The sequence below is a fragment of the Mustela erminea genome, chromosome 13, assembly GCF_009829155.1.
Source record: "Mustela erminea isolate mMusErm1 chromosome 13, mMusErm1.Pri, whole genome shotgun sequence".
Taxonomy (NCBI): domain Eukaryota; kingdom Metazoa; phylum Chordata; class Mammalia; order Carnivora; family Mustelidae; genus Mustela; species Mustela erminea.
This window is the reverse complement of record NC_045626.1, coordinates 60,540,952-60,567,927: the sequence shown is the minus strand read 5'-3', so window position 1 is coordinate 60,567,927 and position 26,976 is coordinate 60,540,952. Positions and strand designations below refer to the sequence as shown.

The window sequence follows — 26,976 nt, the reverse complement described above, 5'->3', positions numbered from 1 at the left end:
GTACAGCATGCATGTGGCCTGAATGAGGGGCTAAGTGCGAGAAACTAGTCACAGAAGATCACATCTTGTATGCTTCCATTTATTTGAAACATCCAGAATAGGTAAATCTCCAGAGACAGAAGGTGGATTAATGACTGTCTAGAAGAGGGGGAGAGGATAGGATTGGGGGAAAATGGAGAGTAACCGCTGATGGATAGGGGGTTTCTTTTTGGGGGTGATGAAAATGTTCTAAAATTGTGGTCATGGCTGCATAATTCAGTGAATATACTAAAACCCACAAAACTGTGGACTTTAAATGGGTAATTGTATAGTATGTGATTATATCTTAAGAAATCTGTTCATCTTTTAAGAATGAAGCAATTTAAAGAATTCTTGACTTTGAAAAGTAGAAGAGATCTTTCACACAGGGCTGGATTCTCCCTAAGTCAAAAGACAATTCCAGTGCATGTTAGAGTGGTACTTCTCAAATGCAGAATGCACAGGGTCACTTAGGGTTTGTTATAATGTGGGGTCCCAGATCCTTCCCTTCTTATTCAGCAGGACTGGGAAGGCCTTGGGACTCTGACTTTTAACATGCATCCCAGTGAAAAGGTGTTCTTTGAATCAGAAGTTGAGAACTGCTGTGGTAGAGGGTTCTATTAGAATACTTTCCTTGGAGGGCACCTGGGTGGCTCAGTGGGTTAAAGCCTCTGCCTTCGGCTTAGGTCATGATCCCAGAGTCCTGGGATCAAGGCCCGCATCGGGCTTTCTGCTCAGTGGGGAGCCTGCTCCCCCCTCTCTCTGCCTGCCTCTCTGCCTACTTGTGATCTCTGTCAGATAAATAAATAAAATCTTAAAAAATATATATATAATACTTTCCTGGGCCTGTCGATTCAGTTTTATTTTTATTCGGTTGCTTTGACTGCCTTATCAGTACTAAGGTAAATATTCAGCAATTTATTTAGAGTTTGAAATTGTATTGGAACCACTCTAGCATTGTCTCATTATAGACTGGGTAGCCAAAGACAGAGAGATTAAGTTTTTTCTTGAGAATCTTAGAGCTACTAAGTGAGAGAATTGGAATCCAGATATAGGTCTGCTTGTGCCCAATCCAGCACTCTTCCTACTTTGTCACATTATCTCTCAGAATCTTATTTTATATGTGATAATCCTTACCACTGCATGACTGCCACAGGCTTAGTTGCTACCTACTTTTTAGGGGCTCTGCCTGTCCATGTGACTTTCAGGCTGTGTGACTTGGAGCAAATTACTTAACCTCTCTGTGCTTCAGTTTCTTTATCAGAAGGAAGTAGGGTAAGAATAATACCTATGATAGAATTATTGTGAAAATTTAATGATACCCATACATTTGAAATACTTGGCACAGTCACTGACACATAGTTCATGTTCAGTAAATGTTAGCTGTCATTTCTAATTAATTTTAATGAAGAACTGGATGTAATGTCATGTCTGTGCATAAGGGGAAAGCAATTTCATGTTGCGTTAGAGAGGCAGGCTTTGAAGTCAGTTTCCTAGGTTTGCGTCCTGGCTCCATTACTCATACATTGCATAATCTTGGGAAGGTTGCCTCACATATATTTGTACCTTGTAGCTCATCTGTAAAATGGGGACAATAATTATTCTACTTCATAAAGTTCTTGTGAACCTTATGGGCAAAGGCATGAATGTGGAGTTGGGTCAAACCAAATTATTTGTGGGAATAACGGTTTATACTATAGGGCTTAAAGTTTTAGGATTATAGTGGCAAAAAAACTGGTTTGTGAAGAATGATTCTCATGTTTTTGGTGATTTAAGCGTTTTATGAAATTTTTGGTCTTTATTTTGATATGTGTGGAAGGGATGAATAGCTTTCAGCAAAGGAAACAGTTGTCTGAATATTTCACTATGACATCTAAATTGCTGCTATTGTTGCAAGCCATCTGTCTGATGGCTCCTCGCTGTTCATTTCTCTGATGTTCCTTTCTTGAAGTTTCTTGGTTATTTAGTTTCTCTAACTTTTCCTTTTTTAATTAAAAATCATGTTTATGCTTTGAAGGGTATAATGTTTTATTATTCTGTGTGTCACATGCAAGCATGCATGTGTGTGTGTGTATTTTCCATTTGGCTTGTTCATATTTCATTCATCATAATTTTACTTTTTGTCTGTTTAGTAAGTTTCTGAAGAAGTTATTTACAAATTTCCTATTGTGACTAAGGATTTATCATTTTCACTTTGTCTTAATTACAAAGTAAAATCTAAAGTATTTGTTGTTGTGTTTTGAGGCTATATTGTTTGGTGCATGCAGATTAATAGTTATTTTTTGCAATGTCCCTCTTTACTCTTTTAAATGCTGCTTTCCAGGGCACCTGCTTGGCTCAGTCAGTTAAGCATCTGACTTTGGCTCAGGTTATGGTATTAGGGTCATGAATTGAGCCCTATGTCTGGCTCCACGCTCAGTGCAGGGTCTCTCCCTCTGCCACTCCCCCTGCTCGTGCTTGTTATCTCTCATATAAATAAATAAAAATCTTAAAAAAAAAAAAAAGAACATGTTAAATACTACTTTCCTTAAATTCTCATTTCTTTGGGTATAACATTATTTGCTTTTTCTGGCTTTCTTCTGACTTGCATTTTCCTGCGCATATGCACATGTTTCCATCCTTTTGTTTTAAAGCTTTCTGTGTTGTTTTAGATCTATTTATGGTAAACAATATCTTGCTAGATTATCTTTCTTAATCTCATTTGAGAGTCTGTCTTTTAATTGGCATTCTTTACCTGTTTTTATTTATTATAATTTCTGATATATTTGGACTGATTTCTTCTTATTTTGTGTTATTTCTTATGTTTTTTATTTTAGGTCCCTCCTCCCTTTTTTTCTTTTGCTGTTATAAAAGATCACATAGGGCAATACATCATGCATTTGTACATGGAAGCATTCAACTGAAAGTGTAAAGTCACTGCCACTTTTTTAGGAGCTGTACTCTCCAGTTGCAGTCCCACCTGGCTATTAATTCTGTCCATCCTTGTACTAAGCTCCATGAGGGCAGAGTCCAGATCATGCCTGTTTTCTTCACCACAGCACCCCCAGGTGTGGGACCTGGTATGTAGGTGCTCACTGATTATTGTCAAAGTATGGATAAATGATCATAAGAATCTTGTACGTAGCCTTCTGATAAATATACTGATACCGATATACTGATACTGGGCCCCATACTTTGGAGATTTGGGCTTAATAGGTCTGATATGGAGCCTGGATACATAATATTAAGAAACAAACAAAAAATTCCCCCAGATAATGTGATTATCAGCTAGATTTGCAACAGTTTGGTCTGAGATTTTTCCTCTTTGAGACTGCTTTTCTACTTGGAAACAACTTATGACTCTCTTGATACAGTTAATGATTGTGAAGAAAAACATTAATCATTGGGTAATTTGCTTATCTTCTCAGTTGGGATGGGGCCACAGTTTCCCTAAGACAAGGAAATATGTCACAATCTCAGCTCTTATTTTATTTTAATGTGGGGGGCATGGAGGGCAAAGGGAGAGGGAGAGAGAGAGAATCTTAAGCTGATTCCATACCCTGGGCTGAGCCTGACGCAGGGCTTAATCTCACAACCCTGAGATCATGACCTGAGCTGAAATCAAGAGTTAGATGCATAAATGACTGAGCAATCCATTTACACCATCTATTTGTTTATTTATTTATTAAGTTAAGCTGGAGTATAGCTGGTTATTACTGTTTTGGTAACACCAAAGGACAGTGATAAATTTTTCCTTTTTATCAAATAATTTTTTAAGCTTTCCTACATCTTTTTCATGTGCTCTACAGAAGATCATTTGACTGAACATGCCTTTGTGACTTTACATCAATAAAATCAATCATTGGAAACATACAGCCAAAGGGGATTAAAACAGAATGAGTGGTTGGACTGGAGATCTTAGCCCTTTTCCCATTTTTAAGGTATTGATTTTCCTAGTTAACATTTATAATGGTTTAAATAATTGACTGGGACACAAAGGACCTGGTTTTAATTTTGGTTTATTGTATTGTACTCACGATGCTATTTTATTTGCATCGATTCGTCTGTGGAGTTAGGAAATTAATTTACCTTCAAGGACAAACTTCATGGGAATATGAACATTTTAGGGTTGCAGACAACTGTTAATGAAACCTATGATTGAAAAAGTAGTTCATCAAGTTCCTTGCTTGTATTCGAAACTGAGCATTTAAAACATTAGTCTCTTGTAATGAATTTTGATTCAGTAGATAGAGTTAAGCAAAAATATTAGTGGGGATGGTATTTTCAGATTTAATCAGGACAGAATTTTTAAAAATGTGTTGTGTATTTTTTTAGTTTTTTATTTTCACCTTTTAATCTTGGTTAAGGTTAAGCACCTTCGGTGCTTTGGTTTTCCAGTTTTCAAAATGGAAATTATACTTTGTACAGTATGGGACCTTAATTAATGGTTACTAATCAAGTATGTTAAGTAACTCAGATGAAAGTTACTTTAGTTCAAAATATTATAGTAATAATATTTTAAATAAGTAGTTTGAGAACTTTCTCTGGAAATGACTAACATAGGATCATTGACTTAAATGTCATGATTATTGTGCTCTCTTTTGATGACATGGGACATGTTTCCCATTCTCAGGGATTCCTTATCTCACTTGTGGGTTATTCTCAAATCTTTTCATTACTTAGCTGGGAAACTCAGGGAAGTGTTAGTAGTTTATGGATTACCTGCCATGTGTAAGGCATCATGCTAGGCACAGGAGAGAGACCTAATTGAAACAATCTTCTTGAGGATAAATAGAAGAGTCATCTGGAAATAAGAAAAGTGAAGTTTTTCCCTTCATAAAAGTTTCCATATTCCTTGCTCTATTTTTTCCCTCAGATCTATGCTTTTTTTTCTTTTTTTTTCTCATTTTTAAAAATTATGTTAGTAGCCAAACAGTATGTCATTAGTTTTTGATGTAGTGTTCCATGATTCATTGTTTGCATATAAAACTCAGTGCTCCATGCAATACGTGCCCTCTTTAATACCCATCACCAGTTTCACCCATTCCCCCCCTCCAAAACCCTGAGTTTGATTCCCGAAGTCCATAGTCTTTCTTGGTTTGTCCCCCCTCTGATTTCATCCCCTTCATTTTCCCTTTCTTCTCCTAATGTCCTCCTTGCTATTCATTATGTTCCACAAATAAGTGAAGCCCTGTAATAAATGTCTTTCTCTGTTTGACTTATATCACTTAGCATAATCTCCATCCATGTTGATGGAAATATTAGGTATTCATCTTTTCTGCTGGCTAAGTAATATTCCATTGTATATATGGACCACGTCTTCTTTATCCATTCATCTGTTGAAGGGCATGTTGGCTCCTTCCACAGTTTGGCTTTTATAGACATTGCTGCTATGGACATTGGAGTGCATATGGCCCTTCTTTTCACTACATCTGTATCTTTGGGGTTAATACCCAGTAGTGCAACTGCTGGGTTATAAGGTAGCTCTATTTTTAACTTTTCTGAGGAACCTCCACAGTGTTTTCCAAAGTGGCTGTACCAAGTTGCGTTCCCACCAACAGAGTAAGAGGGTTCCCCTTTCTTCACAGCCTCTCCGACATTTGTTGTTTCTTGTCTTGTCAATTTTTGCCAGTCCAGCTGGTATAAGTTGGTATCTCAGTGTGGTTTTGAATTTCCCTGATGACTAATGATGTTGAACATTTTTTCATATGTCTCTTAGCCATTTTTATGTCTTATTTGGAGAAGTGTTCATGTCTTCCACCCATTTTTTGACTTGATTATTTGTTTTTTGGGTGTTGAATTTGAGAAGTTCTTTATAGATCTCGGATACTAGCCTTTTATCCATAGTGTCATTTGCAAATATCTTCTCCCATTCCGTGGGTTTTCTCTTTGTTTTGTTGACTATTTCCTTTGCTGTGCAGAAACCTTTTATCTTGATGAAGTCCCAGAAGTTCATTTTCGCTTTTGTTTCCCTTGCTTTTGGAGACATGTTTCGAAAGAAGTTGCTATGGCTGATATCAAAAAGATTACTGCCTATGTTCTGCTCTAGGGTTTTGATGGATTACATTGAGGTCTTTTATCCATTTCAAGTTTATCTTTGTATATGGTGTAAGAGAATGGTCGAGTGTCATTCTTCTGTATATAGCTGTCCAATTTTCCCAGCACCATTCATTGAAGAGACTTTTTTTCCATTGGGCATTTTTTCCAATTAGATAGATTAGTTTACTGTAGAGTTGAGGGTCCATATCTGGGCTCTCTCTTCTATTCCTTTGGTCTGTGTGTCTGTTTTTGTTCCAGTACCATGCTGTATTGGTGATCACAGCTTTATAATATAGCTTGAGATCAGGCAACGTGATGCCCCCAGGTTAGTTATTCAACATTTCCCTGGCTATTTTCTGGTTCCATATACATTTTAGGACTGTTTGTTCCAGCACTTTGAAAAATGCCGTTGGTATTTTGATCGGGATGATGCTGAAAGTATAGATTGCCCTGGGCAGCATTTTTAACAATGTTTATACTTCTGAACCATGAGCATGGAATGTTTTTCCATCTTTTTGTGTCTTCTTTAATTTACTTTATAAGTATTCTGTAGTTTCTAGAGTATAGATCCTTTACCTCTTTGGTTAGGTTTATTCCAAAGTATCTTAAGGTTTTTGGTGCTATTGTAAATAGAATCGATTCCCTAATTTCCCTTTCTTCAGTTACATTACGTTATTAGTGTATAGGGAAGCAGTTGATATCTGTGCACTGATTTTTTATCCTGCCACATTACTGAATTGCTGTATGAGTTCTAGTAATTTGGAGGGTGGAGTCCTTTGGGTTTTCCAAATCCTTTTTTTTTAAAAGATTTATTTATGAGGGGGGAGGGGCAGAGGGAAAAGGAGAGAGAGAATCTCAAGCAGACACCTCATTGAGCAAGGAGCCCATCATAGGGATCTGTCCCACAACCGGAGATCATGACCTGAGCTGAAATCAGGAATTGAATGCTGATTCATGACATTCAATGACTGAACCACTCAGGTGCCACTTCCCCCTTTTTAAAAACCTTTAAAAAGGTTTTTGGTTTAGTTTTTGCTTTTTTAAGTAATCTCTACACCCAACATGGGTCTAAAACTTACAACCCCAAGATCAAAAATCACATGCTCCACTGACTGAGCCAGCCAGGCAACTCTGGTTCTATCCTGATAATAACAATGATAATATCTTACAATTATATAGTATTCTCACATAAACTGTATCAGCTGATGCTTACAATAGGACTTGGTCCCTTTGTTGTGCCACATACAGGAGACTGTTAAAATTTTAACTGTTCAACGGTGTCTTTTACTCATTCCCAAATACCACATTTCACTGACTGTAAAGAGAATGATATATATGTTTGTTATGTTACAGAGTGGTCTACCTACAAGAATTGACAGATGTATGACCCAGAGGCATGAAACCCTGTAAAGTTGTTAGAGCATGTCTGGAACACAGGATGGAGGGTGATGAAGCTAGAGAGGCACGACGAGCCCAGGTCGTAAGGGGCCTTGTGTGCACAAAGGAGTCTAGTTAGTTCTTCCTGTGACTCTCCATGTCTCAGATTTTAGTCTGCCTCAGAGCCCATGTAAAGTACACTGGCATGTTCCTATCAGTTTATCCAGATTTGACTAAATCCCCTATCATATAATGTGCTGTTTTTGAAGACAAATATTCATTAATGTATTTTTTACAGCTTTATTGAGATACCATTCACATAGCATATAATTTGGCCATTGAAAGTGGTTTTTGGTATCTTCACAGAGTTGTGCAATCATCATCACAATCAATTTTAGAATATCTTCTTCACTCCAGAAAGAATTCCTATACCCATTAGCAGTTGTTTCTCATTTTCCCCAATGCCCCTTGCCCTTGGCAATTAGTAATCTACTTTCTGTCTCTATAGATTTGTCAGTTCTCGACATTTCATATAAATAGCATATTGCTTACTGTGGCTGGCTTCTTTCACATGGTTGGTATAGTGCTCTCAAGGTTCATTCATGCTGTAGTATGTATTAGCACGTCACTCCTTTAAATGGCTGAATAATATTCTTTCGTACGGCTATATCATGTTTTCTTTTTCCATTCATCAGTTGATGAACATTTGGGCTATCACTGTATTTGTAAACTTCTTTTTAATAAAACTAATTCTGTAAATTGCTTAGGAAATTACCAAGTTGTAAGGAAAGAGAAATATGTTTATCCTGATTTTTAACTGAAGAAATAAAGAATTGATTTGTTTTCTAGACCTTCACCTCCTATTTAATATAAATGAAGCAATCAAGTATAAGCTATTGGAAAATAAGCATAAATAAGCCTTATTTTACTATTAAAATCATGGTGCCTAGATTTTTATTTTATTAATATGAATGTTATTACAGATTTCACTTGTATCACCTTTTTTATTTCATAATTGACAAATATTTGTAGCATCTCACATGTGTTGTAGTTGTGGATTCACACTGTCCTCATTGCTTTTTGTCCCGTTCTAATCCTTACACTAATTTGTGATAGAGAACTCTTGTCACTTCCACCACAGTAGCAGTCACTGTGGGCTGCCATTTAGCCCAAGGGGCTCAGTTGGGATCGTGTGCACACCCTGTCAAACCAGGTGTAACTTTCTCTCTGACTGAAGAAAGCATTATTACATGTGCCCAGGATTTATGGGAAAACTTCTTAGTGCAGAGTACTTTGTTTTTTAAAAAAAGTAGTGAAGGGTTTTTGCAAGAGAGGGACATAATAAAATTTAGATTTTTAAATGGACCACCTTTCTTGATGGCTGGGAAACTTTCCAACCTTTTCTCTTTCTTCATCCCTCCAACATCCACTTCTCCCTCCTTCCTCTCAGTGCTTTTTCCACTCAAGAAAGTAGAAGCAACCTGAAGAGAACTTTCACATTCTCCCACTACCCAGTCTACCTCCCTGCATCTGTACCAAACACCTATTCAAGGGTATGATTGCGGAAATAAGCAGAGAGCCATTTCTATCCCATTCCACTGCCTCCATGTCTTCTTCTCATGTTCCCACAGAGACTTACTCCTCAAAGCTTCTCTTGTTGAGGTCATCAGTTAGATAGGAAGAAAATTAGAGGAGTGTGGAATCAAGAGAATATTTTTAAAAAAGAAAAAGGACATGGTCAGCTCTCTCAAATGCTGGTGACAGGTGGATTCAAAGCCTTGATGATTCAGGCAAACTATATCCTGCGCTCAGGGCTCTGAACAGAATGGTAGTGTGAAGCAGAGCCAAGGTTCTAAAGGAGTTCTAGTTCCGGTGGAAAAGCAGATAAATTGGTCCCTTTATTTCTTTCTGGAAACCTTAGTAACCCCTGCAGATAAGAGAAATCAGGCCTTTCTGAATGTTGCTGAGTCATAGCACTTCCTAAGACACTGAGCAGCCCTGATGAGGCTTTTTGCTGTGGCGAAATACACATAGTGAAAATTTTTGACCATTTTAAGTGTACAGTTCAGCGGCACTCTGTTCACAGTGTTATGCAGACGTCACTACTGTTTCTAAAAGTTTTTCCTCATTGCATTTGAAACTCAGTACTCACTGTGTAATGGCTGCCATTCCCCTGTTCCCAGCTCCTTGCTGACCTCTAATCTACTTTCTGTCTCTATGACTTTATCTTCTGTGGATATTCCATCTAAGTGAAATCACAAAGTTTGTGTTTGTGTGTCTGGTTTAGTTAGCATGTTTTTAGGATTTATCCATGTTGCAGTCTATATCAGAATTTCATTCCTTTTAAAGTCTAAACAGTATTTCATTGTATGTATAGCTCCAGTCATTTTAGAATAAGTTTTATCACTATTTTCTCTGTGTGTTAATAAAGTTTTCCCCTCTCAATGGTGTAAAATTCCTTTCTTGTTCCCAACTGTTCAGATTTGATTGTCCTTGTATTTTTGTATGTGTGTATGTGTGGTTTTTTTTTTTTCCCCTCTCCTGAAAGTTCTTAGGGTCTGAGATTTTTGTTTTTTAAGTTGGGAACCAGTTCTAAAATTGAATGGCCCAACAAAATAGGACGGTCAACTTCCCATTATGATGTTTAGGGTTTTCAGAGACAGTTGTTGATGCAATTTTTTAAAAAATTCTGTTAAATTGCAGTTTAGTTAGAAACCCGCTTTTAGAAAATAAAGTCCAGTTAACCTCTGTAATTCTTCAACTGTGACATTTCCATGAGCAAAACTTCATATATTTATAGCCTATGTATTCTCTTTTGGTATTCCAGTTCTGCAGTTTTCTTATTCTTACAGATGTCAGGATTGGAAAGGACTTTAGTTGGTTTTTCTTAAGTTTACTCTTGAAGAGGCTTAGATACATGGAGATTAAGTGACCAGCTCGGGGTCACACATCACGTAATGAACAGATTCCATCTCATGACTGCTGGTCCTGTATTCTCTTCACGGCGGAAATACTGTGCTCAGCTCTTTTTAAAAATCAACTTTGTGGCGTAACTTAAGTATAACAAAAGCAGATGTTTTAAATGTCCAGTTTAATGAGTTTTAATAAATTTATACCCATAAATAACCACCACCCCAACCATTTCATCACTCCAGGAAGTTCCCTCTGTAGTCTTTCCCTCCCTCGGCCTGTACTTCATATAAACGTGATCATACAGAATGCACTTCTGTGTTCACTGTATTTGCTCAGCAGAATGTTTTTGAGTTTTATTTGTGTTGCTATGAGAAGTAGTGTTCTCCGTTTTATTACTGGGTAGATACACTACAATTTGTTCATCCATTCATCTGTTGATTGATGGGTGGTTTTCAGGTTTTGGCTGTTACGAGTAAAGGTACTCTAGGGTATCTGGGTGGCTCAGTGGGTTAAAGCCTCGCATTGGGCTCTCTGCTCAGCAGGGAGCCTGCTTTCCTTCCTCTCTGACTGCGTTTCTGCCTACTTGTGATCTCTGTCTCTATTTATAAACAAATAAAATCTTTTAAAAAAAGGTACTTAGAGCATTGTGTATGAGTCTTTTGTGGATATATTTAATTTCTTTTGGGTAAATAACTGGGCGTACAATTGGTGGGTCATATTATAAAAGTATATATAACTTTTACGAGAAACTGCCAAACTGTTTTTACAGTATGGTTGTATCATTTCATTTTTATTCCAGCAATGTATGAGAGTTCTAGTTGTTACACATCCTCACCAATATTTGTTATTGTCCATCTTTTAAATTTTAGCTGTTTTAGAGGATGTAAAATGTTAACCTGGTCATTTTGATGGGCATTTCCATCATAACTAATGATACAGAGCATTTATACATGTGCTTATAGGCCTCTTGTGTATCGCCTTTTGTGGTATTCAAATCTTTTGCCTATTTTTTATTGGATTATTCTTTTACTGAATTCTAAAAATAAAAAATAAAAAATATATTCTAAATTGAAGTCAGATTTATATTTACATTTATATTTGTCAGGTATATACATATATATATTATACATAATTTTTCCCATTGTGTGACTTACAACTTGGCCATTCATTTTGTTATTTTTGTCTTTTAAAGAGCAAAATTTTTAATTTTGGTGAAATCGAATTTTTCAATTTTTTCTCCCATGATTTTTGTGGTCTTGTATAACAAATACTTGCCGATTTGAAATTCAGACATGGATATCTATATAGAAAATACTTAAAATCTATAAAAAGCTTCTAGTGTTATATAAATTTTTCCATTGTGTTTTGTTAGAAGTGTAATAGATTTAACTTTTACATTTTGATAAAAGATTTATTTAAAAATAATTTTTGTGTATGTTCAAGAGGTCCGGGTTTATTTTCCATGTAGACATCTAGTTGTTCCAGCACCATTTGTTGAAATGGTATCTTTCCTCCATTGAACTACTTTGACACATTTGTTTAAAAATCAATTGATTATATAGTATAGGATTAATTATGAATTCTCTGTTCCATATGTCACCTTTATAGCAATACTACTCAGTCGTGATTACTGCGGCTTTTTCTAAGTGTTGAAATCAGGTAGTGTCAGTCATCTGACTTTGTTATCTTTATCAAAATTTGTGTTGGCTATCCTATAGATATTTTAAAATCAGGTTGTTAGTTTCCCTAAAAGTCCTCCGAGAGTTTTGATTGGGATCATATTGACTTTTAAGTCAATTTGGAGAGAACTGCCATTTGGACAATATTTAGTCCTTGAATCCATGAAGTTCGTACATTTCTCCACTTAAGGGAGATCTTTTGTTTCTTTCAGCAGTGTTTTGTAGTTTTCACTATTGAGTTCTTCCAACTTTTGGTCAGTTAGGTCTTTCAGGGAGTTTGTCTGTTCATCTGAAGCTATAAATTTCTTCCCAATCACTGTTTTAGTTGCACTCCAAGGATTTGGATATATATTTTCATTTTCATGAAATATTTTTGAATTTGAGATTTCTTCTTTGACCTAAAGTTTATTTAGAAGTGTGCTATTTAATTTTTCATCTACATTTGAAATGAATGATTATTCTGCTATTTTTTGTGCTATTGATAGTCATCTGTCATAGGGTAGAAGTCAGTTAACAGCAGGGAAATGTGACAGGGGTAGAAAGAATCAATTCTGGAGGGAATAGGACTATTTCATAGAGGAAGTAATACTGAGCTGGGATTTCAGGGATAGGTGGGATTTGTCAGAGAGAAATGCCATAGGCAGAGAGTGGCATGATAAAGAAACGTATGGTAATATGAAAACGATTGAAGTGATAGTGCAGTGTGGAGCTGTGAGTGGAAAAGTTCACAGGGCTCAGAAGGTAAAAGACTTAGAATGGCATGTTAATGAATTTATGACATACCCACATAAAAGTGCTCAGGAAATAATAGTGAATAAAGGAGTCAATCTCATACATGTGCAAATGGACCTTTTTGCCACTTAATAACAGCAAAGGAAAAAAAAGCATGTCTAAATTTCAGGGAAAGAGTTTTTTGTTTTGTTTTGTTGCCTTTTTTTTTTTTTTTAAAGAAGTGACTAACCTCTGTTGGAGGTCAGATTTTCTGAACAAAGGTCATGGAATAATTATTTTGTCCCTGTCAGGAACTCTGGCCTCTTTTCATTATCTTCAACTTTTCCCTCCTCTACTTTCTTTTCATCACTATTTAAACATGCTTAAGGCTCTGTAATCTTGAAAAATAATTTAAAAAACACAACAACTTACCTCTCCTCTTTCATCTCTAGCTGCTGTCACATATTTCCCTTTGTCTTCATAAAAATTACTTTTTTAAAAGTTTATTTATTTAAGTAATCTCTACATGCAACGTGGGGCTCGAACTCATGACCCTAAAAATAGAGTCACATGCTTCTCCAACTGAGCCAGCCAGGCGCCCCTGTCTTCATAAAAATTTCTGATCATACTGTGTACACACAGCACTATTTACTTACCCAGACTGCCCATGCTAAAGTCACCATAACCCTTGCTTCACTAAATCCAGGGGATGTGTTCTAGACCTTCCCTTACCTCATCCACATTCAATACACATGCCCATGTCTTCCTTCTTGAAATATTTTCTCTCTTTGACTTTTGTGATATCATAATCTTTTGACTCATCCTTCTGTCCCCTCCCCATTACTGGTGCTCCTTTACAGTCTAGTTTCTTCATTTTTTATCTGCTGGCCAATCATTAACTGTTTGATTCTTCTTCCTTTGTATATTTTTCTCCCCTTAAGCTCCCTCATACACTCATGACTTTGTTGATCAATCATTTGTCAAGGAATCCCCCTTTGTGACCCTAGCTCAGTCTTCTGCAGTCCATCGAGAAAATTGCCAAGCCCAAGATCACCTAGTTTTTCTCTTATGTTATATTTTAGTTTTATAATTTTGCATTTTACTTTCAGGTTTATGATCCTTTTTGAGTTAATTTTTGGGAAAGTTGTAAGGTGTGTGTCTAGATTTATATTTTTTGCATATGGATGTCCTGCAGTTCCAGCACCGTTTGAAGAAAAGACTGTCCTTTCTCCAACTGAATTGCCTTTGCTCCTTTGTCAAAGTTCAGTTTGCTGTATTTTTGTGCATCTGTTTCTAGGCTTTATTCTGCTTCATTGATCTATTTGTATTCTTTTGCCAATACCATATTGTCTTTTTTTTTTTTTTAAGATTTTATTTATTTATTTGACAGAGAGCGAGATCACAAGTAGGCAGAGAGGCAGGCAGAGAGGAAGGGAAGCCAACTCCCTGCTGAGCAGAGAGCCTGATGCGGGGCTTGATCTCAGGACCCTGGGATCATGACCTGAGCCAAAGCCAGAGGCTTTAACCCACTGAGCCACCCAGGTGCCCCCCACATTGTCTTGATAACAATGGCTTGATATCTTTTAAAAATAAAATATGATCAGATCATCCCACTCTCCAGATCACTTCAGTGGCCTGCCTTTGCTATCACGTGATGAAGATTCCCTTCCTTCATATAGCTTATTTGAGGCCCTCTGTTCTGTGTGAAGCCTCCCTCCCAACCTCTTAGATTATTCCCAGCTCTTCCTTTGTCATTAGGATTTTTTTTTCGCCAATCATTCCTTGTTATTCTTGACCTCCAGGCCTTTATACTCACTGTTTCCTCTCTAGAATTCTACTGTAACTCCCTCCTTTCCTGGTTAGCTCTACTAGCCTTTCAGGTCTTCAGTTAAAATGTATTGCTTTAACATGGGCTTCCTGAATCTTCAAATTAGATGAGGGCTCCCTATTATACATTCTCATAACACCCTCTCTTCTTTATTATAATGTTTAGCACAATGTATGATTTATTTATTCACTGTTTTGTCTAAAACAGAATCTCTGTGAAGGCCAGAGACCTCCCAGAGGTTTGTTTGGTTTTTTTTATTCCCTTTCTATTGCTGTACAGCTGCTCTTGGTAATACCTATCAACTAAATTAATGAGGGGAGGGAAGAGCACTGTGTACACTGGACGTTAACTAGATTCACTAAATGTGCTTTCTTTGGATAGATTTGACTAGATGTGAGGCTACCTTGGTTAGTATTTAGAGATTGCAGCAGGAAATTTTATTAAATCTTTTATATTTTTGTGAGCAAGGTAGAAAAGTGTCAGATCAGTAAGGGTTACCTTGTAATCAGTGTCAGCTTGAGAAAATGGTCTCTGGTGTTCTGAAGGGTTTCTTAGTTGGAACTACCTTATTTAACGTTTAAATCAATTTTATGAAGACTCAGAAGGCATACCCATATTAGCAGATTTTAAAGTTTAGAAATAATAGTAAATGAATTAGCTGGTAGACTCTTAGGAACTCTAAAAAAAAATCAATCAAAATACAAAGGTAAAATAGACTTGAGGTAAATCCTTTTACCAGGATTATATAATCTCTTTACAAACACTAGCTACAATTATGTTTCACTTATTCTACTAAGATAGAAAGATGGCTAACTATTATGTGGTGTGTATTACTTATCACTTTGGTTGAATATAAACCTAAAATGTCAGCAATTTAATGGTTTAGCAGAAATATGAATACAAAACTAGATATAGAAGTATGTGATGTAGAACAAGGAAGATGCCTATTTTTGGTGTTCTTTAATGATTGTACCACATGTGGCATAGGATTTAATACTGGGTGCCGGTATTTTGGGCAGATGTTGGCAGACTAGGAGATGTTCAGATGTGCAGCTTAGTTACAGTAGAATTCTGGACATGGAATCTCCTAAGTAGCAAAGCCAGTTTGGAGTCCTGGCTTTGTTACTTCTTAACTGGTACTAAACAATTTATTGATCCTCTTTTAAGTTTTCTCATCTTTAAAATGGAGATAATGTCTACCTCACAGGATTGTGACAAAGGAAAACATGTTCCTAATAAAATGTTATACAAGTATAAGGAAATCTCATCATCTAATTGGCAAAGGGACCTGAAGAGTTGAAGAAACTGTTTTTAATTTTTAGACAGGAGAAGAGGGGCTTTTGGCCATGAGGCATGATGTGAAGGCAGTAGCAACTGCTGTTTGTTTGAGGGACCTTGCTTGACAATGTTGGTATAGGTTGTACCATTTCATCAGACTTGGCATTAAAGACTTTCCTGCTATTATATAACTTTAATGTGTTTAGCAAAGATTTTAAAGCACATACTCTGTGCTAGGCATTGTAGCAAATACCAGGAAGAATCATACTTGATCGCTGTCCTAAAGAAGTTTACATTCAGTAAAGGAGACAAAGATGGACTCAGATATTTTTAGGAAGTACAAGTTAATGTGAAGAGGGGCCAGATGAAGGGAATTAGCATGGTAAGAGGAAGACTGCATGTGGGCTCAGTGGGCTGACATCAAACTTGAGTGCTTTACATGAAACATTGGTGTTGGTGGGTGTGCTCTTGCTCTGTAGTGAGGCTGCCCTCAGTGATGACGTGGCTGGGTCTAGAGGCCAAAGAACACTCAGTTCCATTCATATGTCTCTACCCTGAGCTGAAGGGCTTTATATCGAGCTATCACTCATAAGAGGTAATAAGTCATGATGATGTAGCAGCCTCAAATTTCGGAATATGTGGTTTTTATTCAATGCCTTCTTTCCTCCACCCTTTATCAATTGGTTAGGCTTAAAAAGCACAGCTTTCTAGTGCGCTTCACTTGTTCCGTTTAACTTGAAGGTTTTATGTTGTAATTTCTGTTTGCTTTATTGAGTGTTAGAGTATCTGGAAGTGTCTGGGGCGGGGGTGGGGAGGTGTGGAGCCAATGTGACAGGACATGAATGATGATTTTCCAGCTGCCTGGAGACTGGTAGTTCAGATGAATATTTTAGATCTGACACTGCTGTTCCCCATCAGTTTTCTTAACATTTCCAGAGGTTTTGGCAAGTGAGTTTCTAAAAAGAGTCTAAGGAAGTATATATCTAGGCAAGCTGGTATGTCTAGGTACAGTTATGTTTTAATTATTGTTCTGGTGGTCATCCCCGTTCCATAGCTCAAGACTATCTAACAAACTGGGTATATGTTTTAGCAAACGGTTAGAAGTTCCCTCGGTCAATGGAGGTAGTGAGTCACCTGGTACACATGTCAGTCGAATAATGCCCAGCCTTGTTATGCTGTGTTCCCAAGAGGCTTGGTTAGATCCAGAACTACTTCATGGTTCACACTTAAATCAGGAAAGGTGAATAGATTTAGGATGTTTGAACCAGGTTAGATTTAGTTTATCCTTAAGCTAAGAGACAGACCCTCTAGAAAGTTTTAGAGGATATTCAGGGCTGGATCACCACTATAGTGGTCTGTTGCAATGAGATTGAAGTGGCAGGTATGTTTGCCTATGTCTATAAATTCCATATCCAATTTTCAACCATCCAAGTCTGAGTGGAAAGAATTTATGTTTTGGTTCATTCTTTCTTTTTCTTTTCAAGATTTTATTTATTTGACAGAGAGAGACACAGTGAAGAGGGAACACAAGCAGCAAGAGAGGGAGTGGAAGAGGGAGAAGCCGGCCTCCAGCCGAGCAGGGAGCCCGAAGCGTGGCTCGATCCCAGGACCCTGGGCTCACGACCTGAACCGAAGGCAGACGCTTAATGACTGAACCATCCAGGCACCCTGGTTCATTCTTTCATTAACTATTAAGTCTTTGCTGTTTGTAAAATAATGTAAAGACAAAGATGAATCCTAGAGGATTTTTGCCTTCAAGGAGTTTAACCTTTGGGGGGAATTAAGATCGGTACGTAATTAACTATAATCCAAGTTAAAAAGTGGAGTATACCATATAAAGGTATGAGTTAATATCATGGTGATTTTGAAGGGAAAAAAATGATTGTTTTCCTCAAGGAAGAACAGCGGGTAGAGATTGTAATGTGATGACAGCTGGCAGCTGCTAATCAGGGTCAGCAAGTCATTATGGAAGAGATTTCTTTGATTGGGGAGATGGAAAAATGAATAGGATTTGGACATACAAAATTAAAGGAGAAAGTCCATGTATAAAGTAGAAACAATACTGAATATGTCATAAAGGCAAAGTATAGAGCAAATAAAGGAAAGAGTAAGAAACCAGTACAGTTGGACAACAGTGTGCATGAGTGATAATAAAAGAAAACAAGGTTGGAAAGGTAAATCATAGTAAGATGAGAAAAAAGGTCGGAATGTTAGAGTGTATTTGTCATTTAAGACCTGCTCTACTGCTCTGGGAATGTCTGTCTAGACACACCTTTTACCATGACTGTGAGAAACAAATTTATGAGGGGAGCCCTGGCGTCCTTGGAGAGCTCTGTGATCACTCTTCATAGGTTAGACTTTACAGAAGGGGCACTGCAGTCGCTGATTTGGGGATCCTAAATCCAAGGGAGTAGTTGGATCCTGGAGTGCAGAGACCAGGTGGCAGTACTCAGTGATCACAGGCAAAGTTGATCTGGTTAGCATAATGAATTATAGAGTCAAAGCAGCAATCAGAATAGTCTGGTGCCTAGAATAGTCTGATGGCATTGGCTACTTGATCATGGTGTTCCTAGAAGTAAAATAGATAGGAAGCTTACTGAATTCTTACTTGACCTGTATAAACAGAAACAGTTCTAGGTTAAGTGAACAGAAGTCTAACTTGAACCATGAAAACACAGTTATGACACCCCTTAGTCAATTCCCAGACTTGAGCCATTTACAGACCCAGAACCCTTTGTATGAAGGAGAGGCCATGTCCTGCTGAGGAAGGACCCCTCTACACTACTAAAAATTCACATTGTGAATTTTCCTTCCAACCATCCCCAAAGGGGGTGCACTGCACTGGGGAAAAGAATTAATCAGATTATCTGGGAAGGACTGGGTATTGGCTCTGAACTGACACTGATTTTAGTAGACCCAGAAACGTCACTGCGGTCTACCAGCTTACAGAGGTCAGATGATCAGTGGGGTTGTCGCTCAGGTCCATCTCACAGAGATACAAGTGTATCTGTGAACCCATCCTGAATCTAGTTATTCTCTAATTCTGGAATGCATAATCAGAATAAATATACTTAACATTTGACAGAATCCCCATATTCATTCCTTGACCAATGAAGTAAATCTATTTTGGTGGGGAACACCAATTAGAATCTACTAGAACTGCCTCTGTGTAGGACAGTGGTACACTAAAAGCAGTAGCACATTTCTCGGGGTGTGGGGGGGGTGGGGTAACAGAGACTAGTGCCGCCATCAAGGACTTGAAGGATGCAGGAGTAGCGATTCCCACATTTCTAATCAGCCTGCCTATTTGGCCTGTGCAGAAGACAAATGGATCATGGAGAAGGACACTGTATTATTGTAAGCTAACCAGATGGTGGCTTTAGCTGCAGCTGCTATACCAGATGTGGCTTCATTGCTTGAGTAAATTAACACATTCCCTGGTACCTAGTATGTAGCTGTTATCTGACAAATGTTCTTTCTCTGTACCTGTCAGTAAGACCACCAGAAGCAGTTTGCTTTCACCTGGCAATGCCATCAGGACACCTTCACTGGCCTACCTCAGGGGTGTATCAGCTTTCCAGAGCTGTGTCATAATTTAGTTCATAGGGATCTTGATTGCCTTTTTCTTCTCTAAGATACCACACTTGTCCATTATGTTGATGATATTATGCTGGTTGGCCTTAGTGAGTGAGAAGTAGCAACTACTTTAAAGTTATTGGTAAGACATTTATGTGTTAGGACATTGGAAATAAATCTGATAAAAATTCAGGGGACTTTCACCTCAGTGAAATTTTTAGGAGTCCAGTGGTGTGGTTCAGAGATATCTTTTCTAGGGTGAAGGATAAGTTGTTGCATCAGTCCCCACCCCCAAACCCACAACAAAAGCGAGGCATAATGGCTAGTAGCTTCTTTACATTTTGGAGGCAACATATTCCTATAAATATATTGTATTACTCTGGCCCATACCGAATGACCCAGAAAGTTTCTAGTTTTGAGTGAGAAGCAGAACAAGAGAAGGCTCCACGACAAGACCAGGTTGCTTGTAAGCTACCCTGTCACGTGGGCCATGTGGTCCAGCAAATCCAATGGTGTTTGAGTTGGCAGCGGATGGAGCTGCTGTTTGGAGCTTTTGGCAAGCCCCAATAGGCAAATCACAGTGCAGGCCCTTAGGATTTTGGAGCAAAGCCCTGCCATCCTTTGTGGATAATTATTCTCCTTTTGAGAAGCAGCTCTTGGCCGGCTACTGGGCCATAGTACAGACTGAACACTTAACCACAGTCCATCAAGTTACCATGTGACCTGAGTTGCCCATCATGAACTGGGTATTGTCTGACCCTTTAAACCATGAAGTTGGGTGTGCATAGCAACACTGCATCATCACTTGGAATGGCATACATGTGATTGGGTGCAAGTGGGCCCGTAAAGCACTGCCCAAATGTACTTCTGCTACACTCCCTTCTCTTTCTTAGCCTCTACTCTCTTTGCCTTCTGGGGAGTTCTACAGTCAGCTGACAGAAGAAGAGAAGACCTGGGTCTGGTTTACAGATCATTCTGTATAATATTCAGGTGCCAGCCGAAAGAGGACAGTTAGCATGTAGCCCCTTTCAGGGATGTCCCTGAAGGACAGTGCTAAAGGGAAATCCTCCCAGTGGGCAGAACTTTGAAAAGTATACCTGGTTGTGCACTTTGCTTGGAGGGAATATGATTGTCATATTGGTGAAAAGGAAATCTGAGGAATAGATATATGGATAGACTTCTCTGGGGGGAAAAAAAAGTGAAGATATTTTTCTCAGGTGAATGCTCACCAAAGAGTGACTTCTTTACAGAAGGATTTTATTTTAAAAATTTTATTTATTTGACGGAGAGAGAGATACGACAAGTAGGCAGAGAGGCAGAGAGAGAGAGAGGGAAACAGGCTCCCTGCTGAGCAAAGAGCCCGATGCGGAGCTTGATCCCAGGACTCTTGAGATCATGACCTGAGCTGAAGGCAGATGCTTAACCCATTGAGCCACCCAGGCACTCCAAGAGAAGGATTTTAATATTCAAGTGGATGGGATGACATGTTTTGTGGATACAAGTCAGCCTCCTTTCCCAGCTACCTTGTTATCACACAGTGGGCTTGTGAACATGGCTACAGTGGCAGGGATGGAGATTTTGCAGGAGCTTATCAACATAAATTTCCATTCACCAGGGTTGACCTAGCTTTAGCCACTGGTGGAGAGCCGGATCTGCCATCAAGCAGAGACTAACTCTACGTCCTCAATATGGCACTGGGTGATCAGCCAATCAATCTGGCAGCAGGTTGAGTACATAGGACTGCTGCCACCATGGAAGGGGCGGCATTTTGTTCTTACTGGGAGAGTTACTTACTTTTGATATGGATTTGCCTTCCTCGCATGCAGTTCTTCTGCCAAAACTAGGATTTATAGCGGTGCCTGGGTGACTCAGTGGGTTAAAGCCTCTGCCTGTGGCTCAGGTCATGATCTCAGGGTCCCAGGATGGAGCCCCACATCAGGCTCTCTGCTAAGCCCGGACCCTGCTTCCCCCTCTCTCTCTGCCTGCTCCTCTGCCTACTTGTGATCTCTCTCTCTCTCTCCCCCCATCTCTCTCTCAAATAAATAAATAAATAAACCTTTTTTTTTGAAATTAGGATTTATAAAATGCTTTATTCACCATCATTGTATTCCACACAGCATTACTTCTGATCAAGGAACTCAATAGGAAATAGTGTGGAATTCACTGATCTTAGTATGTTTCCCACTATCCTGAAGCAGCAGACTTGATAGCATAATAGAATGGACTTTAAGGAGGCTAAGGAGATGAGTATGAGTGCCAGATTCACAAGGGGTAAACTTGTGATGGTTAATTTTGTGTGTCATCTTTTGTTATTTTTTTGAGTGTAGTTGACACACAGTGTTACATTAGTTTCAGGTGTACAGCATAGTGAGTGATTCCACAAGTGTATACATTATACTGTGCCCACCACAACACTATTACAAGATCATTGACTATATTCCTTATGCTGTGCTTTTTTTCAAAAATATTTTCTTTATTTATTTCAGAGAGAGCATGAGTTGGGGGGGAGCAGAGGGAGAGGGAGAAGCAGACTTCTCATTGAGCAGGGACCCTGACACAGGGCTCAGTAGTAGGACCCTGGGGTCATGACCTGAGTAGAAAGCAAATGTTTCACTGACAGCCACCCAGTTGCCTCTTTGGTGTGCCTTTTATGTGACTTATTCATTCTATAACTGGAATCCTTTATTTCCCATTCCCCTTCACCCATTGTGCCCATCCCCCAATGCCCCTCTCCTCTGGCAACCATCAATTTGTTCTCTGTATTTATTCATTTGTTTTGTTTTTTAGATTGCACATATATGTGCACTCATATAGTATTGGTCTTTCCCAGTCTTATTTATTTCACTTAACTTAATACCCTCTGGGTCTCTCTGTGTTGTTGCAATGGCAAGATCTCATCCTTTTCTTTGACTGCGTAATATTTGTGTGTGTGTGTGTGTGTGTGTGCATGCATGCACATGCATGCCACATCTTCCTTATCTATTTGTCTATCAGTGGACGCTTAGGTTGCTTCCATATCTTAGCTATTGTACGTAACGCTGCAATAAACATAAGGGTACATGAATCCTTTTGAATTAGTGTTTTTGTTTTCTTTGGGTAAATATTCAGTAGTGGAGTACTGGATTTAATTTGCAATTCTTGTTTTTTTTTTTTTAATTTTATGGCAATTTCTATTTTTAATTTTTTGATGAACCTCCATACAGTTTTTCACAGTGGGTGTATCAATTTACATTTTATAAACAGTGCATGAAGGTTCCTTTTTCTTTGTATCCTCACCAACACTTGTTATTTCTTGTCTTTTTTATTTTAGATATTCTGACAGTTGTGAGGTCATATCTCATGGTGTGTTGGATTCGCATTTCTCTGATGATTAGTGATATTGAGCATTTTTTCATGTATCTGTTGGCTATCTGTATGTCTTCTTTGGAAAAATGTCTATTCAGGTCCTCTGCCCTTTTTTGACTTGATTGTTTTTTGATGTGGAGTTATAGAAGTTTTTTATGTACTTTAGATATTAACCCCTTATTGGATATCCCATTTGCAAATATCTAATATCTAAAGTAGGTTGCCTTTTTGTTTTGTCGATTATTTCCATCACAGTACAAATCTTTTTATTTTGATGTGGTCCTGATTGTTTATTTTTTCTTTTTTTCTCTTCAACTTTGAAAATAAGGATTGGAGTTCCAATCAGACTATACAAATCAATGAAAATATTCTGTATTTTCAGTGAGAAATAGTAAAAAAAAAAACAAAACCAGTATTGTTTAAAAATCAGAAGTTGAATTTTTAAGTCATATTCATTTTGAAACTTGTGTTGAGAAAATACTATCTCACTTGATAAGGTAAATTTCAGATTTTGTGGAGATTTTTTTGAGTGAATGCCCTGAGTGCTTTTAAGGACTATAGTATATGTGATGACAATAATTCTGTTGTGTTTAATTTCTCTTAAAACTTCTGACTTTTCCTTTTCTTCAATACCACCTAAAAAACTTTTTAAAATAAACAGCATTGATGATGGCTACAAGTGTGATGAAGAAAAGGATAGATTTTTTTGTTTGTTTATGGGGATAGCTGAATAAACACTGGAAAAAGGAGACCTGGGGCAAGTAAGAGAGGGAGATAACATTTATTCACTACTTGTTATAAGTCAGATATTGTACTAGGTTCTTCCATTCATGTGAGTGTCATTTAGTCTTGAAATTTCATGAGATGTAGATAATCATTGATACTCATTTTACAGATAAGAAAAATCATGACTAAAATAAATAATTTGCCCTGAGTCAAAAGGTCAGTGGTGAAAGACAGCATTTATTATTTTTTTAAAAGATTTTATTTATTTATTAGAGAGAGAGAGAGCAAGAGAGCACAAGCTGGGGGCCAGGGAGGGGCAAAGGAAGGGCAAGGAGCAGGCTCCTTGGGGATCACGACCTGAGCAAAAGACAGACACTTAACTGACTGAGCCATCCAGGCACCCCAAAAGTCAGCATTTAATCCTAAATCTTTGGCTTCATTGCCTGTGTTCTTCCCCACAAAATAGCTAAGGTGAAATGAGCCATTAACATTGCAAAATAAAACAGAAGGTTTGTTTATATGTGATTCTTCTGAGCAGAAAAGAAAGGCTGTGTTGAGGAATAGAGTAAAATACCTATATTGACAGAAGTCTAAAGCATCTGTGAGGATGATATTAGACAGTGATATATACCCAGTGTTCCTAAAGCAGGTTTATATTCCACGAGGTACTGTTGGTGGAGTTGTGGGGTTGGGAGGATTATCTATCCACCACAATGAAATCAGAGTTTGAAAAAGTCTTTCATTTGTTTATATCATATGAGAAATATGTTCCAATAATTAAATGGAACTCACTGAGCAGTGTGTAGCTATATATAGATTTTTTTGTTGTTGTTTTAGCTTAAGTTAGCTGCTAGTAGTAACTGAGTTTTCAATCTCTCAGATCACTGGTATTTCTATGAAATAGACTTTGATAAACACCGGTATAAGAGTTCTTTGATAGCTCTTTCTGATCTCAGAAATATCTTTTGGAAATGTGGAAAATCAACCTGGTTAGTATTTTATATGAATGGATAACATAGATTTTAGTGTATATTATAAATCTAAGAAAACAGGAAGTTTGTGTATTATATATTGGATTGAAGAAATCACAAAAAAATTCCCATCTGGGATTTTTTTTTAATGCATAGGTAAAACTTAAATATCCCCTCAAATCTAATTTGTTACCAGTTTCTGAAATGGAATAGATTAAACCTAGCTTAAGTGTCATACTAAATATTTTGTCTTGCAGTTAGCTCTGTAAAGCTGTTTAGTCATCTCCATTAATCACCTTCTTTAATGTCCCTAGGTTATTGAATCTCTGGGAATTGTTATTTATAAAGCACTGGACTATGGTTTGAAGGAGAATGAAGAAAGGGAGTTAAGCCCCCCTCTGGAGCAGCTCATTGATCACATGGCCAATACAGTGGAAGCTGATGGCAGCAACGATGAAGGCTATGAGGCTGCAGATGAAGGCCTGGAAGATGAAGAAGATGAAAAGAGAAAAGTTTCAGCCATCCGGTCATATAGAGATGTCATGAAGGTAAAGAGGCAATTTACATAGTATTTCTTTTCTTTTCTTTTTTTTGAGTTGTAAAATTGCTTTAAAGTATTTCTTTTTTTAAGAATTGTTATTTCACTTTAGACTTTAAACTGTAGAGAACAAACTAGTGGTTACAGGGGGATGGTGAAAATAGGTGATGGGATTTGAGGAGTGCCTGTGTTGTGATGAGCACCAGGTGTTGTACGCTTGAAACTAATATACTGTTTGTTAACTAAGTGGAATTTAAATAGAAACTTTGAAAAAAAGCATATGGGAAAAAAGTTATAAACTGAAAAAAAAGCAAATGGGAATTAAGCATCTAATAAAAGGTCTTAGATCTTCAGCTATTAGTGAAAGGAATAAGGAACTAAAACATTCCTGGTTTTGTGATTTGTTCACAACCTCAACATAGCCATTTTTGTTTTTAAGATTTTATTTATTTATTTATTTATTTGTTTGTTTGTTTGTTTATTTATTTGAGAGAGAGAGGGAGCACATGAGACAGGGGAAGTCAGATGCAAGACTTGATCCCAGGACTCCAAGATCATGACCTGAGCCAAAGGCAGCCGCTTAACCAACTGAGCTACCCAGGTGCCCAAAATGGCTGTTTGTGATTGACTTGTAACTCTCAGGAAACCCCTTTTAGATATCATATATGCCTTAATATTACATATTATACACTAACTTAACCACATGATGTCTTCAGTTGACCTGCATTTTCCTTTTTTATGGAATAAATAACAATCGTGATCCACTAATTTAAATGACGATTCTGCATCTGAAATATCACAGCTCTTTGTTTTACTTTGTTTTCTTGACCTACTTAGTGATATTTATATGTAATGAAACAAGTTTTATAGCTTGAATAAAATTTTCTCCTTAAACTTTCTGTTGAACTTAAAGGACATAATGCCAAATGCACAGATTAAAATTAAGATTTGTCAGCTTAGTTTTAAAAGAACATTCTGTTTAGAATTATTTACATATGATGTTTACTAGATTTTGTAAGCAGTGTTGCTTATATATCACTTATTTTCCAACTGTTTTTAAAGTGTCCTATAGACAAGAATAGAGAGAAACCCTGAAGACAGTACTTTTCAGGTGTACTGCAGCATACCCAGCTTCTTGTCCCTTCTTAGATCATAAATCTCCTGAGAACTCTAGAACAGGACTCTACATCTACATCATAGAGATGCTACATCTGGCATCTCTATGATGCTTATGAAATTCAGATATATTCTTTAGCTTTTTAATACTTGAAGTACTTTTCATTTTAAATCAACAGCTTATGCAGGTAAAATCCTCATATATGCACAGATTGAAAGTTCACACATTTTATTCATTTTATATTTTCTTGATGTTAAAATATATTTCGAAATATGTACACTTAAAGGCCAGATAAAACTTTCTACAGCCCACAAATGACCTATTTGTTCCATTGTAGACCAATGATAATGATGAAAAGTGTAGAAAATTTTCCGTTAAGACATAAACATACTTATGCCTTTAAAAAGCTTTTTGTTAGGGGGGATATAGCGGGCAGTGAACAGGGAGTGGTGAATGAAGAGGAGAACACCCCCCTGACCAGTAGAATGGTAGATACCACAGCCAAATTGCTCTCTTATACTACAGATTTAGAAGATGAGTGCTAGAGATTTATTGGAATCTTACAATTCTTATTCAATGACATTGAATATGTTAACTTATAAAACAAAAATTCTAGGACATTCAGCAATTTGATCTGGTAACTCTCATTTCATTTTTCTATTTTTTAATTTGATCTATTTCATCTTGCCTCCTACCTGTGTTACTGCTATCATAATATGAAAAATAATTAAAAGGGTGTTTACATATCATAAAACCCATTATTCATGGCCATATAGTGATACATAGAGCTTGTGGTTTAATTAGTGGGTTAAAATCTTCAGTTAGTAAACTGTAACTGACTTCTTGTTTACTTTGTAGAAAGGGAAGACATGAATTAACTG

General features: G+C 37.4%; 1 protein-coding gene across 4 annotated transcripts in view; it reads left to right on the top strand.

Annotated features, from left to right (window-relative positions):
* SPIRE1 (spire type actin nucleation factor 1) overlaps nt 1–26,976 on the top strand; it is a 190,041-nt gene that overhangs the window by 58,437 nt on the left and 104,628 nt on the right. For all 4 annotated transcript variants that reach the window (XM_032309249.1, XM_032309250.1, XM_032309252.1 and 1 more), the window contains exon 3: nt 24,755–24,988. In XM_032309249.1, the coding sequence (XP_032165140.1) occupies nt 24,755–24,988 (234 nt within the window). The remainder of the gene's footprint in view (nt 1–24,754; nt 24,989–26,976) is intronic.